This window comes from Somniosus microcephalus, chromosome 21 (assembly GCF_052327205.1).
Source record: "Somniosus microcephalus isolate GS21.2 chromosome 21, FLI_Smic_1.0, whole genome shotgun sequence".
Classification (NCBI taxonomy): Eukaryota; Metazoa; Chordata; class Chondrichthyes; order Squaliformes; family Somniosidae; genus Somniosus; species Somniosus microcephalus.
Genome location: NC_141007.1, coordinates 36867580 through 36888322, shown reverse-complemented (window position 1 = coordinate 36888322; position 20743 = coordinate 36867580). Strand labels below are relative to the sequence as shown.

At 45.4% G+C, this 20743-nt stretch overlaps 1 protein-coding gene across 3 annotated transcripts in view; it reads right to left on the bottom strand.

Annotated features, from left to right (window-relative positions):
* ftr41 (finTRIM family, member 41) overlaps positions 1-20426 on the bottom strand; it is a 59512-nt gene extending 39086 nt beyond the window's left edge. The window contains exons 1-5 of one of the 3 annotated variants that reach the window (XM_085963435.1): positions 19092-20426; positions 11094-11189; positions 10777-11007; positions 9236-9407; positions 1686-1757 (exon numbers count right to left, since the gene is read on the bottom strand). In XM_085963435.1, the coding sequence (XP_085819561.1) occupies positions 1686-1757; positions 9236-9407; positions 10777-11007; positions 11094-11189; positions 19092-19673 (1153 nt within the window). In that variant the 5' untranslated portion in view covers positions 19674-20426. The remainder of the gene's footprint in view (positions 1-1685; positions 1758-9235; positions 9408-10776; positions 11008-11093; positions 11190-19091) is intronic. The other 2 variants (XM_085963433.1, XM_085963434.1) reach the window with 2 other exon arrangements.
* Between the last annotated feature and the right edge of the window lie 317 nt (positions 20427-20743).

Here is a 20743-nt window from a genome sequence, read left to right as displayed (position 1 = left end):
CAATGAGTAGAGTCCCAATCTACTCAACCTCTCCTCTATGTCCATCCCCTCATCCCCGGGATTAACCGAGTGAACCTTCTTTGTACGGACTCGAGAGCAAGTATGTCCTTTCTTAAGTATGGACACCAAAACTGTATGCAGTATTCCAGGTGCGGTCTCACCAATACCTTGTACAACTGAAGCAATACCTCCCTATTTTTATATTCTATCCCCCTAGCAATGAAAGCCAACATTCCATTGGCCTTCTTAATCACTTGCTGCACCTGCATACTAACCTTTTGAGTTTCGTGCACCAGGACCCCCAGATCCCTTTGTACTTCAGTACTTTCCAGTTTCTTGCCATTAAGATAATAACTTGCTCTACGATTTTTCCTGCCAAAGTGCATAACCTCACACTTTCCAGTATTGTTTTCCATCTGCCAAATCTCTGCCCACTTACTTAGCCTGTCTATGTCCCCTTGCAGGTTTTTTATGTCCTCCTCACTCACTACTTTCCCTCCCATCTTAGTATCATCTGCAAACTTTGATATGTTACACTCGGTCCCCTCCTCCAAATCGTTATAGATTGTAAAGAGTTGGGGACCCAGCACTGACCCCTGCAGAACACCACTAGTTACTGATTGCCAGTCTGAGAATGAACCATTTATCCCAACTCTCTGCCTTCTGTTAGATAGCCAATCCTCTATACATGCCAGAATATTACCCCCAATCCCATGATTTTTTATCTTAAGCAATAATCTTGTGTGGCACCTTGTCAAATGCCTTTTGGAAGTCTAAATACACTACGTCCACTGGTTCCCCTTTATCCACCCTATATGTTACTTCCTCAAAGAACTCCAGCAAATTTGTCAAACATGACTTCCCCTTCATAAAACCATGCTGACTTTGTCCTATTAAATTATGATTATCCAAATGTCCTGTTACTGTCTCCTTAATAATGGACTCCAAAATTTTACCTACCACAGATGTTAGGCTAACCGGTCTATAGTTTCCAGCCTTCTGTCTACTGCCCTTTTTAAATAAGAGTGTTACATTAGCAGTTTTCCAGTCTGCCGGGAAAACTGCTAACTTACTTAGTTCCTTGTCTTACAAGATGTCCCTGGAAAGCTGGGGCCGACGCCCAAGTATTTATACTCCTTGGACGGCGCCACCAGCTGGCCGTCCAGTGTTATTTCACGAGTAGTTTCTTGATGAATGATGAGATTTATAACAGATAGGGGTACATGAAGTAGGGTTACATGAGGAGGCTCGTGTGGAGCATAAACACCGGTACAGACCAGTTGGGCCGAATGGCCTGTGCTGTAATTTCTATTTAATGTAAGCAAAGACTGCAGCCAATTTGCACCAGGTTCCACAAACCGCAAATCTGCTTTTGGCGTTGTTGGCTGAGGGAGGAATGCTAGGCAGGATATCAGGAGAATTCCCTGCTCTTCGTCAAATAACACCACGGAAACTTTTACATCCACCCGAGCAGCCAAATGGGCTTCGGTTTCAATCTCATCTGAAAGACGGCACCTCCGACAACACAGCACTTCCTCAGTACTGCACCACAGTGTCAGCCTAGGTTACGTGCTCATATCTTGGAATGGGACGTGAACCCACAACCAATGACTCAGAGTGCTACCAACTGAGCCAAGCTGACTCAAGTGTTCTTCATTGCAATTGGTAACTGAAAGAACCCTTACCCTTTTGTTGAGATGCTGCAGTTGTTGAAGGGTATTGATGTAATTTGGGATGTTGACCATTAGTCCAAGCACCTGAAATACAGCAGAAAAAGCTATTTTATTCAAGTAAAGCAGAAACTACCTTGAGCAAGCCAAACAATATAAAATCGCTCGTAGGAACGCAAAAGGGTGGGGTTTTCCAATCGCTATGAATGAGGTAGAAATTATACCCCGATCATCAGACTCTGAAAGCTTGACAGCGTCCATTTTCAGAAACTGTATAGTGTTTATCAAAAAGAAACCCAGGATGGAGTAAATAGAAATGTTGTAGGGGATAGTATTATTAGGGGGATAGATAGCGTTCTCTGCAGCCGAGAGCGAGAGTCCCGAAGGCTGTGCTGCCTACCCGGTGCCAGGGTTAAGGACATCTCCTCTGGGCTGGAAAGAAACTTGCAGTGGGAGGGGGTGGATCCAGTTGTCGTGGTCCATGTTGGTACAAAACGACGTAGATAGGACTAGGAAGCCGGTTCTGTTAAAAGGAGTATGAGCAGCTAGGGGTCAAATTAAAAAACAGAACCTCAAGGGTAATAATCTCTGGATTATTACCTGAGCCACGAGCGAATTTGGCTAGGACAAATAAAATTAGAGAGTTAAATGCGTGGCTCAAAGACTGGTGTGGGAGAAATGGGTTTTGCTTCCTGGGACACTGGCACCAGTACTGGGGCAGGAGGGAGCTGTTCCGTTGGGACGGGCTTCACTTGGCCAGTGCTGGGACTAGAGTCCTGGCGGATCATATAACTAGGGCTGTAGAGAGGGCTTTAAACTAACTAGTGGGGGGGGAGGTTCCTAGAGAGCAAATAATAAAAATGACAACAGAGAAGGTCATAGACTTAGGTAGCAGTGGGGAAATTAAAAACCAGAGCGTGTCAGGAAGGGGCAGAAGGTATGGAGTAAAAGGTAAAGTAATAAAAAGGGCAAAAGCAGGAACTAAGTGTCACAAAACATATTTGAAAGTTCTCTATCTGAATGCACATAGCATTCGTAACAAAATAGATGAGTTAATGGCACAAATAACTACATATGGGTATGATCTTGTGGCCATTACAGAAACATGGCTGCAGGGTGACAATGCCTGGGAATTAAACATACCAGGTTATTTAACGATCAGGAAGGACAGGCAGGAAGGAAGGGGAGGTGGGGTGGCTATGTTAATAAAGGAAGAAATCACTGTAATACAGAGAAATGATATTGGGTCAAAAGATCAGGATAATGAAACAGTTTGGGTGGAGATAAGGAATAATAAGGGGAAAAAAACACTAGTGGGCGTAGTCTACAGGCCTCCAAACAGTTGCAACTCTGTTGGATGGAGTATCAATCAGGAAATAGTTGAGGCTTGTAATAAGGGAACATCTATAATTATGGGGGATTTTAACTATCATATTAATTGGACAAATCAAATTGGGCAGGGCTGCCTTGAGGAGTAGTTCATGGAGTGTATTAGGGATGGGTTTCTTGTATGTAACTGAACCGACCAGAGGGCAAGCAACCTTAGATCTGGTCCTGTGTAACGAGACAGGATTAATTAAAAATGTCCTAGTAAAGGATCCCCTTGGAATGAGTAACCATAACATGGTTGAATTCCATATTCAATTAGCGGGTGAGAAGGTTGGATCTCAAACAAGCGTGCTAAGCTTGAATAAAGGAGACTATGAAGGTATGAGAGCGGAATTGAGTAGAGTGGATTGGGAAAATAGATTAAAGGGTAAGACGATACATGATCAGTGGTGTACATTTAAGGAGTTATTTTACAACTTCCAAAAAATATATATTCCACTGAGAAGAAAAGGGTGTAAAAGAAAAGACAGCCATCCGTGGCTAAGTAAAGAAATTAAGGATAGTATTCGACTAAAAACAAGGGCATATAAGGTAGCCAAATCTAGTGGGAGGATAGAGGATTGGGAAAACGTTAAAAGACAGCAAAAAATAACAAAAAGATTGATTAAGAAAGGGAAGATAGATTATGAAAGTAAATTAGCAAAAAATATAAAAACAGATAGTAAGAGTTTTTATAGTTATATAAAAAGAAAAAAGGGCGGCTAAAGTAAATGCTGGTCCCTTAGAGGATGAGACCGGGAAATTAATGGTGGGAAATATGGAGATGGCAAAAACACTGAATGAATATTTTGTATCAGTCTTTACAGTAGAGGACACCAAGAATATCCCAACACTGAACAAACAGGGGGCTATGGGGGGGGGGGGGGGGGGGAAGGAACTAAACACGATCAAAATCACTAAGGAAGTGGTACTCGGTAAAATAATGGGACTCAAGGCGGATAAATCACCTGGACCTGATGGCTTACATCCTAGGGTCTTGAGGGAAGTGGCGGTAGGGATTGTGGTTCTGGATGCATTAGTAATAATTTTCCAAAACTCCCTGGACTCAGCAAAGGTCCCGGCAGACAGGAAAACTGCTAATGTAACACCCTTATTTAAAAAGGGCAGTTGACAGTAGGCTGGAAACTATAGGCCGGTTAGCCTAACATCTGTGGTAGGTAAAATTTTGGAGTCCATTATTAAGGAGACAGTAACAGGACATTTGGATAATCATAATTTAATAGGACAAAGTCAGCATGGTTTTATGAAGGGGAAGTCATGTTTGACAAATTTGCTGGAGTTCTTTGAGGAAGTAACATATAGGGTGGATAAAGGGGAACCAGTGGACGTAGTGTATTTAGACTTCCAAAAGGCATTTGACAAGGTGCCACACAAGATTATTGCTTAAGATAAAAAATCACGGGATTGGGGGTAATATTCTGGCATGGAGAGAGGATTGGCTATCTAACAGAAGGCAGAGAGTTGGGATAAATGGTTCATTCTCAGACTGGCAATCAGTAACTAGTGGTGTTCCGCAGGGGTCAGTGCTGGGTCCCCAACGCTTTACAATCTATATTAACGATTTGGAGGAGGGGACCGAGTGTAACATATCAAAGTTTGCAGATGATACTAAGATGGGAGGGAAAGTAGTGAGTGAGGAGGACATAAAAAACCTGCAAGGGGACATAGACAGGCTAACTAAGTGGGCAGAGATTTGGCAGATGGGATACAATACTGGAAAGTGTGAGGTTATGCACTTTGGCAGGAAAAATCGTAGAGCAAGTTATTATCTTAATGGCAAGAAACTGGAAAGTACTGAAGTACAAAAGGGATCACAGAAATCACAGAAACCCCACAGTGCAGATAGAGGCCATTTCGGCCCATCGATAGAATATAAAAATAGGGAGGTATTGCTTCAGTTGTACAAGGTATTGGTGAGACCGCACCTGGAATACTGCATACAGTTTTGGTGTCCATACTTAAGAAAGGACATACTTGCTCTCGAGTCCGTACAAAGAAGGTTCACTCGGTTAATCCCGGGGATGAGGGGATGGACATAGAGGAGAGGTTGAGTAGATTGGGACTCTACTCATTGGAGTTCAGAAGAATGAGAGGCGATCTTATTGAAACATATAAGATTGTGAAGGGGTTGGATCGGGTGGATGTGGGGAAGATGTTCCCGATGATGGGTGAAACTAGAACTAGGGGGCATAGTCTTAGAATAAGGGGCTGCTCTTTCAAAACTGAGATGAGGAGGAACTACTTCACTCAGAGGGTGGTAGGTCCATGGAATATGCTGCCCCAAAAAGCTGTAGAAGCTACATCATTACATAAATTTAAAACAGAAAGAGACAGTTTCCTAGAAGTAAAGGGAATTAAGGGTTACGGGGAGCGGGCAGGAATTTGGACACGAGTCTAGGTTCGGATCGAACGTGGCCCTGTGGGTAGCGGAGCAGGCCCAGGGGCCGTGTAGCCTGATCCTGCTCCTATTTCGTGTGTCTAATTCTGTTAGATTCAGGAGATGGTTCTGTGATAGTAGATTGGCGGTTAGGATCAGATCAGCCATGGTCTTATTGAATGGCAGAGCAGGCTCGAGGGGCGGATTGGCCTACTCCTGCTCCTATTTCTTATGTTTTTATGGAATACAAAGTACATATTGGCCCGGATTTTGCGGTGGATATGGCGGCAGAGTACGCCATCATACCTCCTTTGAAATTCACCGCAAGTTTGGGATTTCCCCGAACTTGCGGTCTGTCAACATACGCGTTGACAGGCCATCTGCACAGCCCATGAAAAACCAATTGCTGGTTGATCAGTATGTTTCCGGCCCAACGAGGATGGAGGCATTGCTGGATCTGGTTCTGGGGAATGAGGTGGGTCAAGTGGAGCAAGTGTCAGTAGGGGAACATTTAGGGAACAGTGATCATAGTATCATAAGGTCTAGGTTAGCTATGGAAAAGGACAGGGAGCAACCTAGAGTCAAAATACTTCTTTGGAGGAAGGCAAATTTCAATGGGTTGAGAATGGATCTGGCCCGGGTAAATTGGAATCAAAGATTGGCAGGCAAAACTATAAGTTGAACAATGGGCTGCCTTTAAAGAGGAGATGGTTCGAGTACAGTTGAGGTACATTCTCACGAGGGGGAAAGGTAGGGCAACTAAAGCCAGAGCTCCCTGGATGATGAAAGAGATAGAGAGTAAGATGAAGCAGAAAAAGAGCATGTATGACAGATGTCAGGTTGAGAATACAAATGAGAATCAAGCTAAATATAGAAAGTTCAGAGGGGAAATGAAAAAGAAAATAAGAGGGGCAAAGAGAGAACATGAGAATAGATTGGCAGCTAACATAAAAGGGAATTCAAAAGTCTTCTATAGGCATATAAAAATAGTAAAAAGGTATTAAGAGGAGGGGTGGGACCGATTAGGAACTAAAAGGGAGACCTACGCGTGGAGGCAGAGGGCATGGCTGAGGTACTAAATCAGTACTTTGCATCTGTCTTCACCAAGGAAGAAGATGCTGCTAAAGTCATAGTGAAAGAGGAGGTAGTAGAGATATTGGATGAGATAAAAATTGATAGAGGTACAAGAAAGGCTGGCTGTACTTAAAGTAGATAAGTCACCAGGAACGGATGGGATGCATCCTAGGATGCGGAGGGAAGTTAAGGAGGAAATCGCAGAGGTACTGGCCATAATCTTCCAATCCTCCTTAGATACAGGGGTGGTGCCAGAGGACTGGAGAATTGCAAATGTTACACCATCGTTCAAAAAAGGGTGTAAGGATAAACCCAGCAACTACAGGCCAGTCAGTTTAACCTCAGTAGTGGGGAAGCTTTTAGAAATGATAATCAGGGACAAAGTTAACAGTCACTTGGACAAGTGTGGATTAATTAAGGAAAGACAGCACAGATTTGTTAAAGGCAAATCGTGTTTAACTAACTTGATTAAGTTTTTTGATGAGGTAACAGAGGGTTGATGAGGGCAATGTGGTTGACGTGGTGTACATAGATTTCCAAAAGGCATTTGATAAAGTGCCACATAATAGGCTTGCCAGCAAAGTTGAAGCCCATGGAATAAAAGGGGCAGTGGCAGCGTGGATATGAAATTGGCTAAGTAACAGGAAACAGAGAGTAGTGGTGAACAGTTATTTTTCAGACTGGAGATGGTGTTCCCCAGGGGTCGGTACTAGGACACTGCTTTTCTTGATGTATACTAAATGACTTGGACGTGGGTGTACAGGGCACAATTTCAAAATTTGCAGATGACACAAAACTTGGAAATATGGTAAACAGTGAGGAGGATAGTGAGAGACTTCAAGAAGACATAGACAGGCTGGTGAAATGGTTGGACACCTGGCAGATGAAATTTAACGCAGAAAAGTGTGAAGTGATACATTTTGGTAGAAAGAATGGGGAGAGGCAATATAAACTAAAGGGTACAATCTTAAAGGGGGCGCATGAACAGAGAAATCTGGGGGTATATGTGCACAAATCGAAGGTGGCAGGGCAGGTTGAGAAAGCGGTTAAAAAAGCATCCTGGGCTTCATAAATAGAGGTATAGAGTACAAAAGCAAGGAAATTATGATGAACCTTTATAAAACACTGGTTCGGCCTTAACTGGAGTATTGTATCCAATTCTGGCACCGCACTTTAGGAAGGATGTGAAGGCCTTAGAAAGGGTGCAGAAAAGATTTACGAGAATGATTCCAGGGATGAGGGACTTCAGTTATGTGAATAGGCTAGAGTAGCTAGGGTTGTTCTCCTCAGAGCAGAGAAAGTTGAGAGGAGATTTGATAGAGGTGTTCAAAATCATGAGGGATCTAGACAGAGTAGAGAGAAACTGTTCCCATTGGCAGAAGGGTCGAGAACCAGAGGACACAGATTTAAGGTGATTGGCAAAAGAACCAAAGGCGACATGAGGAAAAACTTTTTTACGCAGCGAGTGGTTAGGATCTGGAATGCACTGCCTGAAAGGGTGGTGGGGGCAGATTCAATCATGGCTTTGAAAAGGGAATTGGAGAAGTACCTGAAGGAAAAAAATTTGCAGGGCTACGGGGAAAGGGCGGGGGAGTGGGACTAGCTGAAGTGCTCTTGCAGAGAGCTGGCACAGTCTCGACAGGCCAAATGGCCTCCTTCTGTGCTGTAGCTATTCTATCGTGGAATGAAGCTAATTAGAATTAAATTCCAATCCTGTAAATTGTAATTAATTCGGAGTGTGGGATTCCATTAAATCTGATTACGGGATTCCCTTCTGAAATGATGCAAAATCTAATTCTGTTTCCAGGTCCACGTGATCCCAGGTACGCTTCCGCACAGGCTGCGTCCCCGGGATCCGTGGGCCATTACACTGCCCTCCTACTCACAGCGTCAGAACGCGAAGTTTCGCAGGAGGGTCACCATCAGGTGGGTGCGTATACTCCGGAGGTACGCCGCCGACCGCAATTTTAGGTCCAATTTCTTTTGCGACAGCATGATGTTTTATGCAATAGGTCGACAATAGATCAACAAAAAAAGTGAAAAGTAACCTATACCAATACATGCAAAATGGGAACTTGGCACTGTTCAGTAAATGAAATTGCATCGACCTTGGTGTATGCAGATTAAACTCAGCTTACCATAGTTAAAAGATGTTGCACCTTTCAGCATTAAAATATTCACAGCACAGAACTGTTCAATGTTATGTTCATTTATATTTTTACTTTCTCCACTTTCTGGATGTATCACAAACTTCAAAATGGCAGTTTAAAATAATGAGTATTCCATTTATTATAAAGGGATAATATAGACCAGGGAGATCCCAGTCTTTGCTGCGTCAGCTGATGTCAGCCAAGGCTTCTGGGAAAGAGGAGGGGGGGGGGGGGGGGGGGAAGAGAAGGAATACAATTGGGCTCAGCATCCCTGGGTAAGGGAATGGTAAAATCGAGTCCGATTGTTAAACAGGGACCCTTTATGAAAGTGGTGTGTGTGTGTGTGTGCCAGAGCCTGAGTGCAGTGCAGCACCATTGGGAACAGGATCAGGTTTGACTGTGATGTCCTTCATAGTCGCATAGCCTGCCAGCACTCACCATCAAGGCTCGGGTGTGACGAATGGCCACTTATACCAGCAGGCAAATAGCGTCCATGGAACCCAGTGAGGGAGGCAACACCTTCAGGAGAGGAGGGGAGCGAGAAAAAAATTGGAATAAAAGAAGAAAATACAAACCATTTTCTTTGACTGCGGGCAGCTTCTCCCTGTGGGCCTCGTGCAGCTGCTGCATAATATTTTTGGTTAGTTCCTCAACGACACTCTTCAAACTGGAGAGTTGCTTATCAATATCAGTGTCCAACGTGGGTAGAACCTGATCTGTCTCCATCTCTTCCAGGGTTTGAAAGTCCTACAAAGCAGGACATCACAAGCGTAATTCCTCAGCGTGACTCACCCTTGCATAAAACACATTGCTCACAGCCCCGAAACCAGAAAGAAACCGCACAATGCCCCCATGCATTGCTGGTTCACTGCCAACTGCTACTGCCAGAGGACGTGTGCGTCACCAAGTGAACTGGTTGTCCTGTTCCCCTCCGCCCCTCCCCCACACTATCAGCAACATAAACAGAATGTGGACTTTCCATCGAAGGTGAATGTGGACACCAGCTCAGTTCACCTGCAAAGGCAGCAAAAGCAGTTTTAGCGCTTTCCCCGGACACTTGCATCTTTACAATTATAGGAGTTCTAGATGATGGTACAAGGGTATTTTCAGACAGGTTCAGCATCTGGAACAATCCAGTCCAGGGGTCCACCGGCGAGCGGCAACACCTGCTGCAACGAGAAGCCGTCCCACTTCACTTTAACAAAAGCACTGCGCTCAACATAACTGGCAGCTCGGTGACACTGCGCGTCATTGCTCCGGCTGCAGGTTGTGAACAGGGCGAGACTTCTTCCAACCTTGCTCAACTGAGCTCACATAGAATGACGCTGGTGTCTCTGTACAGGTACCGAAACCCAAAATAACTGACCACGTCAAAGTCACCAACGAACACATCCTCCATTAAACTGAATTGGCGCAGATCTGGATGCAAGACACATGCTCACCCTTTAGTCAGGGAAGTCCTAATCACAAGAGGAAGAGTAACAGATAAATCAGTAACAAATGTTGTCTCCTGCACGGAGATAAACAAAGGGATTTAAAAGGGATTCCTGTAGGTGGCACTGTTTTATTATTTCAATGTTATTTTCCAGGGAGCCAGACAGGAAGTCTGCACCTCGGAATGTGACAACGTAAGATCAAATCCAATCAAATTCCCTATCGGGTGAGATGGGGCTAATTGTGAGCAGATTTCCTGACTGTAGTGAAGCAGGAACCGTGTCGGAGCAAGTTCCTGCCAATCTATCGGAGTGGCCCCAAGCGAGAATGTATCCAAGCAAGTTTCCTGTCGGGCTGGTGATCTGGGAAAGAACGAGAGCAGATTTCCTGGCAGTCTACCGGGGCAGATATGCACCCGAGCAGCCTCCCTGCCAGCCTAGTGAAGCAGGCATGCATCTGAATGAGCTCATCGACAGCTACCTGCCCTCAGTTGGCTCGTGCACGACTTCAATTTAGTTCTCCGGTCTTTCAGCCCGCATGATAAGACTTCCTCAATATAAATGCGATGCCCAAACTCCCCAAGTAACATTTCTGATCATTGCACTGCAGATAACCTCAAGCATTGATTACAAAGCAAATACATCTGATAAAGCTTTGGTTAAAAAAAAGAGTTCAGCCTTACCTTTAAGAGCTGGATGTTGTCAGATTTCAAGAGCCGGTCTATCTCGTCGGTCTTCCTGGTCAGTCCACAGCACCTTTGGTTCAGCCAGCTCTGGATGCTGTCAGCCTGGGCCAAGGCAACGGCCTCCTCACTCTCAATAATGTTCGTTGCAATACTCTGCGATTCTTTAATGCAGTTGATCAGATCAACAAAGTGCTTATCGATGTCAGACCTCACCTGGAATGTTGTTTCCTAGTTGATGAAGATACAAACAGAACTGAAACAACGAGCAGGAGAACTGCTATAATTTTTTTTTTAAAGTATGGATTGGTACTCACTTTGATAGATGTGACATTTTCTTTTAATTTAATAATTGCTGTATTAATATCTTCGATCTGACTCTGCCTTCTTATTTTTTCTTCCTGAAGAAGTTTCTTTATATAGAGCAAACAGACACAAAACAGCAATTAAAACATTTATTCAAATACAGTGACTATGAAAATAATGCCATCTTAATTTTACCAGCTTAAATCACAACAGACTCATTTATGCAAGGCTACAGTCACCCTACACGTTTTACGCCTGTGTGAAGCACTTTTCACTTCATGCCGATGCTAAACTTGGGGAGTGTAAATGCGGAGTCAAGGACTCCGAGGTGAAGTGGAGCGAGACACCCTCCTGCAGGATGCCTCACTCCGCTTCCTATTGTGGCAGGTTGGGCCTAAAGTCCAGATTTTTTTTAAACTTGCATTTCTACAGGATGTCCCAAAGTGCTTTACAGCCAATGAAGCACTTTCCTACTGTTGTAACGTTGGAAGACTGTAACTGCAGCATTGGTGCGACTGTGAAGTGAAATCGCTTTGCAACAAATGGCCACAGCTCAAATAAGAAGCTTGTAGGCCAACCTGTAGCACTGAAGCTAGACAGAACAGCAGGTCTGAAATGATACCGTTTATAAACACCAGTTCCATCACGTTATGAAGATAGTGCCCATTTAAAATTAAGGTTAAAAGCTGCAGCACCAGACACCATTATAAATGAGATGCTGCTAACTTACAAACAAAAGGCCAGTTATGCTACGGCTTTTGCATCGGTGCAAAGAGGTTTATTTTTAACGTTAGTGGAGAGATGACATCCACATGGACTCTCTCCTCACGTTAAAACTTTAACTGGAATTCAGAAGCCATTGCAACGCACAGTTCCAGCTCGGGATTTTAATATAACCGTCCCCAATACATCACCCACTGCACCCCGATACCTCCAGCATACAGCTACATTTACACACCATGGCACCAAGAAGAAAAATCAAACTAGAGCTTTTCTCCCCCCACAGGTCCGGACACAAACGTCCTGTGCCACAAGGGAAACTGCACGTAACCTGCTTTTATCCGAGTGTCAGCCATAGCTCAGTTGCACTCTCGCCTCGGAGTCACAAGGTCGTGGGTTCAAGTCCCACTCCAGAGACTCGAGCACAAAAATCTAGACTGACACTCCAGTGCAGTACTGAGGGAGTGCTGCACTGTCACAGGAGCTGTCTTTTGGATGAGACGTTAAACCGTCTGCTCTCAGGTGGACGTAAAAGATCCCATGGCACTATTTCGAAGAGGAGCAGGGGAGTCATCCCTGGTGTCCTGACCAATATTTATCCCTCAAATCAACATCACAAACAGATTATCTGGTTATCACACTGCTGTTTGTGGGAGCTTGCTGTGTGTAAATTGGCTGCCGCGTTTCCCATCTTACAACAGCGACTACACTTCAAAATTGGCTGTGAAGCGCTTTGGGATGTCCTGAAAAGGTGATATATAAATGCAAGTCTCTTGTATTGCAAGCCAGGTCATGGGAGAGCAGCCTAGTAGAGGTGTGTGTGTATATGTCAGTGACAAAGCGGATCCCAGTATATTTTGCATGTAAAGACACATGCGCAAAGTACTGACCTCATGCCATGATGTTACTACAGGGATCGTGCGACTGCCAGAAGAGGGTACTTACTGGGTTCAGGATGATCAGTGGCAGTCAGGGCAAAGAAAAAAACAGGCCTTCCGGACCGCTGCTCTAAAAGACACGGCGAGTTCAGCTTGCAGTTGCTGCCGACTGTATTAAACCCATGCATCAGAAACCAATGGCGCAAGAACGATGTAACTGCACCTTGAAAGTGAGGCCAGTGGCCACGTACCAGTTTTCTGTGATGCTGTTATAAACGAGTTAAAGGGACATCACTCACATAATGGAGAGTCTGCCAAACCTTTTGTGCCTCCTCCATCTGTTTGCAGAAACATAGAAGATAGGAGCAGGAGTAGGCCATTCGGCCCCTCGAGCCTGCTCTGCCATTCAATGAGATCATGGCTGATCATCCAAATTTAGTACCCTGTCCCTGCCTTCTCCCCATATCCCTTGATCCCTTTAGCCTTAAGAAATATATCCAACTCTTTCTTGAATATATTTAATGAACTGGTCTCCACCGCCCTCTGTGGCAGAGAATGCCACAGGTTCACCACTCCCTGGGTGAAGAAATTCCTCCTCATTTCAGTCCTAAATGGCCTACCCCTTATCCTTAGACTATGACCCCTGGTTCTGGACTCCCCGGCCATCAGAAACATCCTTCCTGCATCTAGTCTGTCCAGGCCTGACAGAATTTTATAGGTTTCGATGAGATCCCCTCTCAATCTTCTAAACTCCAGTGAGTATAAGCCCAATCGACACAATCTCTCCTCATACGTCATTCCTGCCATCCCAGGTATCACAGGTAGATGTTATTGTGACAGAAATGGCGCACAGCTCTCTGTGACACATCAGAGGTCTGTCGACGTCAAGTGTACTATACATGTTTAAATGACTGGGCCATAATTTGCTGCAGTAGTGAATCTAATGGCATCTGTCGCTCGTTAGACTTGCCCGTGCCCTTTTAATCTCGATGATATTTTGCGCTGCAAGTTGCTGAAAGTGTGAGCTGATAAGGCGGAGGCCAACAGAGGACCCTCTGAGGTTCATTTCTCATATAAAAGCTTTTGATCAAGGACACGTGGGCCAAGTTGTTTAGAGTACTGCAGAGAATGACTAAATGCTTCTTGACTATAAAAACAGAAAATGCTGTAGATACTCAGCAGGTCAGGCAGCATCTGTAGAGAGAGAAACAGAATTAACATTTCAGGTCGATGACCTTTGGTCAGAACTGCGCTGGCGAAGGGTCATCGACCTGAAACGTTAACTCTGTTTCTCTCTCCACAGATGCTGCCTGATCTGCTGAGTATTTCCAGCATTTTCTGTTGTTATTTCAGATTTCCAGCATCCGCAGTATTTTACTTTTGTAACTGTTTCTTGACGTGTATTGTTTAAAAAGTGACGCTGCGAATTGTGTGAAATATTATCAACTTGCTAAAAACTGTTAATCTTACTTCTTAATAATCTTCTTAATAATCTTCGGAACAGGAGCAGGCCATTTAACCCCTCGAGTCTGTTCCCCCATTTAAGTAGATCATGGCTGATCGTGTACCTCAACTCCATTTACCCACCTTTGATCCATATCCATTGATAACCTTACCTAATAAAAATCTGTCAATATCTGCCTTGAAATTGCTCCAGCAACCACAGCCCCGCTGGGGGCAAAAATTCCAGATTTCCACTACCCTGCGTGTGAAAAAGTTCCCCCTGATTTCACTCCTGAATGGCCCAGTTATAATTCTCAGATTGTGCCCCCATGTTCTTGATTGCCCCACCAAAGGAAATAGCTTCTCTGTATTTGCTGTATCGAATCATTTCATCAATGACTCTTAAGCGTTCAGCCTAGGTCTTATGATCTGTTAATGTGGTATTTGGCACCAGTCAGAGAGAGATCAGGTGCACACAGTGCGATCCCACACTGTTTCTAGTGCATTCCTTAACAGTTAAAAGCATTCACTGTTCATCCTGCTATCCCAGAATTCTTGGTGCGCAGGTAGGGTGACCATATTTTCTAAACCGAATCCAGGACACGCAGGTTGGCGAGCGCAGAAACAAAGACTTGCATTTATATAGCGCCTTTCACAATCACTGGACGTCTCAACGTGCTTTACAGCCAATGAAGTACTTTTTGAAGTGTAGTCACTGTTGTAATAGAGTCATAGAGTTATACAGCACCGAAAGAGGCCCTTCGGCCCATCGTGTCTGCGCCGTCCATCAATCCCTGTCCAGTCTAATCCCATTTTCCAGCATTTGGTCCATAGCCTTGTATGCAGTGGCATTTCAAGTGCTCATCCAAATGCTTCTTGAATGTTGTGAGGGTTCCTGCCTCTACCACCCTTTCAGGCAGTGAGTTCCAGATTCCAACCACCCTCTGGGTGAAAAAGATCCTCCTCAAATCCCCTCTAAATCTCCTGCCCCTGACCCTGAATCTATGCCCCCTTGTTATTGACCCCCCTACTAAGGGGAAAAGTTCCTCTTTATCTACCCTATATCTATGCCCCTCATCATTTTGTACACCTCAATCAGGTCCCCCCTCAGCCTTCTTTGCTCCAAGGAAAACAACCCCAGCCTGTTTAGTCTTTCTTCATAGCTGAGGCGCTCCATCCCAGGTAACATCCTGGTGAATCTTCTCTGCACCCTCTCCAAAGCAATCACATCCTTCCTATAGTGAGGCGACCAGAACTGCACACAGTACTCCAGCTGTGGCCTCACCAGCGTTTTGTACAGCTCCATCATAACCTCCCTGCTCTTATATTCTATGCCTCAGCTAATGAAGGCAAGTATCCCATATGCCTTTTTAACCACCTTATCTACCTGTTCCGCTGCCTTCAGGGATCTATGTACATGTACACCAAGGTCCCTCTGACCCTCTGTACTTCCTAGGGTCCTACCACTCATTCTGTATTCCCTTGCCTTGTTAGTCCGTCCAAAATGCATCACCTCGCACTTTTCAGGGTTAAATTCCATTTGCCACTTTTCCGCCCATCTGACCAACCCGTTTATATCGTCCTGTAGCCTGAGGCTTTCCTCCTCGCAATTTACCACCCCACCAATTTTCGTGTCATCCGCAAACTTACTGATCATACCTTTTACATTCTCATCCAAATCATTTATGTAGATCACAAACAGCAAGGGACCCAGCACCGATCCCTGAGGTACCCCACTGGACACAGGCTTCCAGTCACAAAAGCAACCTTCGACCATCACCCTCTGCCTCCTGCCACTCAGCCAGTTTAGGATCCAACGCGCCAAGGCACCCTGGATCCCATGGGCTCTTACCTTCTTGACCAGTCTCCTATGCGGGACTTTGTCAAAAGCTTTGCTGAAGTCCATGTAAACCACATCCACAGCATTTCCCTCATCCACACACCTAGTCACCCCCTTGAAAAATTCAATCAGATTTGTCAGACATGATTTACCCTTGACAAAGCCATGCTGACTATCCCCGATTAATCCTTGCCTCTCCAAGTGGAGACTAATTTTGTCCCTCAGAATTTTTTCCAATAATTTCCCCACCACAGATGTTAGGCTCACTGGCCTGTAATTCCCCGGTTCATCCCCGCTACCCTTCTTGTATAATAGTACTACGTTAGCTGTTCTCCAGTCCTCTGGTACATCCCCTGTGGCCAGAGAGGTTCTGAAAATTTGTGTCAGAGCCCCTGCAATCTCCTCCTTTGCCTCATACAACAGCCTGGGATACATCTCGTCCAGGCCTGGGGATTTACCCACTTTTTGGCCTGCTAAAACCGCTAGTACCTCCTCCCTCTCGATGCTAATATGTTCAAGTATGTCACAGTCCCCTTGCCCGATTTCTATGTCTACATCGTCTTTCTCCATAGTGAACACAGATGCAAAAAATTCATTTAAAACCCCGCCTACATCATCTGGCTCTACACACAGATTGCCACTTTGGTCCCTAATGGGCCCTACCCTTTCCCTGGTTATCCTCTTGCCCTTAATATACTTATAAAACATCTTAGGATTTTCCTTTATTTTGCTCGCCAGTGTTATTTCATGGCCCCTCCTCGCCCTCCTGATTTCTTTTTTAAGTATGCCCCTGCACTTTTTATACTCCTCTAGGGCTTCCTCCGTCTTTAGTAACTGCCAAAAGCCCCCCTTTTTTTCCCTAATGCATTTTTGTATATCCCTTGTCATCCAAGGTTCCCTTTGCTTGTTGGTCCCACCCTTGACCTTTACAGGAACATGTTGGCGTTGTACTCTCTCTATTTCCCTTCTGAAAGTCTCCCACTGTTTTGATGTGGATTTTCCTATAAGTAGCTGCTCCCAGTCCACTTTGGCCAGATCCTGCCTTATCATATTAAAATCGGCCTTCCCCCCAATTTAGAACCCTTATTTCCGGGCCGTCCTTGTCTTTTTCCATGACCACCTTAAATCTCACCGAATTATGGTCACTGTCGCCAAAATGCTCTCCTACTGCCACTTCCACCACTTGCCCGGCTACATTCCCTAGAATTAGGTCCAGTACCGCCCCCTCTCTTGTAGGACTTTCTACATGTTGGCTCAAAAAGCTCTCCTGGATGCACTTTAAGAATTCTGCACCCTCTTAAGCCTTTCACACTGACTATCCCAATTAATATTGGGGAAGTTGAAATCCCCCACTATTATTACCCTATTATTTTCGCACTTCTCTGAGATTTGCCTACATATCTGTTCCTCTATCTCCCCCTGACTGTTTGGGGGCCTATAGTACACTCCCAGCAAAGTGCTTGCCCCCTTTTTGTTTTTAAGTTCTACCCATATGGCCTCATTAGAGGAACCCGCTAATATATCATCCCTCCTTACAGCAGTAATTGACTCCTTAATTAATATTGCAACACCCCCTCCCCTTTTACACCCCCCTCTGTCTCGCCTGAAGATTCTATACCCCGGAATATTGAGCTGCCAGTCCTGACCCTCCCTCAACCATGTCTCCATGATAGCAACAATATCGTACTCCCATGTGTTCAACAACAACTTCAGTTCATCCACCTTGTTTGCAAGACTCCTTGCATTAAAATAAATGCCTTCCAGCCTTGCCATATTCCCTTTTGCCTTCACATATTTGCTCTGCCTTCCCAGCTGACTTGTTTTTTCCTCCGTATTTGGCTGTAAATCACCCCCTACTATAGCTCCACTCTGTATCCCATCCCCCTGCCAAGTTAGTTTAAACCCCCCCCCCCCCAGCAGTGCTAGCAAACCTCCCCGCAAGGATATTGGTCCCCCTCTGGTTCAGGTGTAAACCGTCCGACTTGTACAAGTCCCACCTTTCCCAGAAGCAGACCCAGTGATCCAGGAAACTAAAGCCTGTGGGAAACGCGACAGCCAATTTGCGCACAGCAAGCTCCCACAAACAGCAATGTGATAATGACCAGATAATCTGTTTGTGATGTTGATTGAGGGATAAATATTGGCCAGGACACCAGGGATAACTCTCAGCAAAGTAGCCAGGGTGGAAAATGTAGGTTGCGCAGCGTAGCAAGGCAAAACACTTTTTAGCAGCCTATATTTTAACAGTTGCACATGTACACTACAAATGCAAAACAAATCGAAACTTAGAAAATAGGAGGAGTAGGCCATTCGGCCCCTCGAGCCTGCTCTGCCATTCAATGAGATCATGGCTGATCATCCAAATTCAGTACCCTGTCCCTGCCTTCTCCCCATATCCCTTGATCCCTTTAGCCTCAAGAAATATATCCAACTCCTTCTTGAATATATTTAATGAATTGGCCTCAACTGTCTTCTATGGTAGAGAATTCCACAGGTTCACCACTCTCTGGGTGAAGAAATTCCTCCTCATCTCAGTCCTAAATGGCTTACCCCTTATCCTTAGACTGTGACCCCTGGTTCTGGAGTCCCCAACCATCAAGAACATCCTTCCTGCATCTAGTCTGTCTAGTCCTTAGAATTTTATAAGTTTCAATGAGATCGCCTCTCATTCTTCTAAACTCCAGCGAGTACAAGCCCAATCAACCCAATCTCTCCTCATATGTCATTCCTGCCATCCCAGGTATCAGCCTGGTGAATCTTCGCTGCACTCCCTCCATGGCAAGAACATCCTTCCTCAGATAAGGCGACCAAAACTGCACACAATACTCAAGATGTGCATATAATTACTGCGGATGTGACATCACCGTATTGAAGAACATTCAGACACCGTTTACAAATAACACTGCTCAGTCCATTGACCTGAAACTATGATTATGTCTAACGGTGAGAGTCAGTTTTTGGGGAGCGATCCTTCAACCTACGTTTGTGTTGGGCACTAGGACGAAGTGTCTGGAGTCCACTCCTATTATTAACACTCTCTTCACACAAACAAAAGACAAGTCACTTGCCCAAACACTCGTTGGTGAGGAAAGTTCCCCATTTGAATGGGAGTGTGATTTTCGCATTACCTTTCTCTCGGTGCTCTCCTCCTCGGTGGTAATGACTTTGTGGTCTCGGTGGGCGTGCAGGATGCACAGGCCGCAGATGCACATCTGGTCGGTCTTGCAGAAGAACTCCAGCAGCTTGCAGTGTAATTTGCATTTCCTCTTGTCCAAATCTTTGACGGGGTCGGTGAGCTGATGGTCGCGGAAGGCGGCGTTGTCGTAGTGAGGCCGGAGGTGGGCCTCGCAGAAAGTGGCCAGGCAGGTCAGGCAGGAGCGCGCCGCCCTCGCCCTCGGCCGGCTGTCGCACGAGTCGCACGGGACGTCCGAGTCGGCGGCCAGGCGGGCGGCCACCTGCCCCATCCGGTTGAACTCGTCCACGATGCCGCACAGGACGATGTTCTTCTGCAGGGCGGGCCGGGGCACGAAGGCGGCCCGGCATTGCGGGCAGACGTTGACCGAGTTGAGCGCGTTCTGGTCCCAATTCTTCTGGATGCAGTCCAGGCAGAAGGTGTGGCCGCACGGCAGGTTGACGGGGCTGCTGAAGACTTCCAGGCAGATGGAGCAGGAGAGCTGCTGCTCCAGGGACAGGAGGTCCGCGGTCGCCATGGTGAGAGTGAGGGGGGTCAGAGGTCAGAGCGGCGGCATCGTCTCACTCCAGCGCAGGCTCCGGAGAGCCCAGCTCCGCTAGGCCGCCTCCACAGAACAAACCCCCCCCCCACACACACACCCGGCCTCAATCTTTCTTCACTCTCCCCAAAAACACCAAACCAAAAAAAAAACCTCTTGCTTCCTGCTCTCCTCCATCTCCTACCAGGTTAAAGGCTACAACTGCAGTGCACAGGAAGGACCAAAAACTCTTCCATTTCAAAATGCAATCTGCTCCACTTGCAGTTAGAGCTCTTGATTTAAAAAACAAAAAGTCACAAATGAGCTTTTTTTTATAATGTCTTTCGGATTCACAGAGAGAGAAAAAAAACCTTACCGATGTTTAATTTGGAACGTGTAAATTGGTCGGTTGACTTGCAAACTGATTCACTGAAGTGGGTCTGAGTTGTGTATCGAGAAGTGATTTCCTGCCCACTTGTCTGGAATTCGTGTTGATATGCAGTTATTGTGAATCAGACTGATCAGGACGGCACTTGGTAATTTATAGTAAAGTTACTGCCTTTTTGCCATAGGACAAAATCCTTAATAATAATGACTTTAATAATGCTTGACTTCAGACCGTAAAGCACAGGATTAAGTGGAATAAAGCCAGGCATTTGTTTTAAAAAGTGGATTTTTTTGGTGTCCAGTTTGTATTTTATAAATGTCCAGATAGTCCTTCCAAAAACTGGACTGCCTGCTCAGCTGGTAACCTTAATTATCGGTATGTTGCACTTAAAATGGTTGAATTAATTGAAAGATATTGGCTGGGATTTTAACCACTCTAGCCCAACGAGAATCGGGCGTGGGAGGGGTTAAAATTCCAGCTCCTGGCTCCAACCCGCTGTGTTTCGGGTCATCGACGAGACTCCCGCTAAAGACCTACTTAACGTTCGAAAGTCGCAGCCCGATGATGTCATTGGCACCGCAGCTTAATATTAACTTCAAGCTGGGGGAAGTCCTGCACTGTCTGCAGCCCGGCAGGAGGAGCCGACTGCCCAGAAGAGGCCAAGGTAAGTTAAAGAAATTTG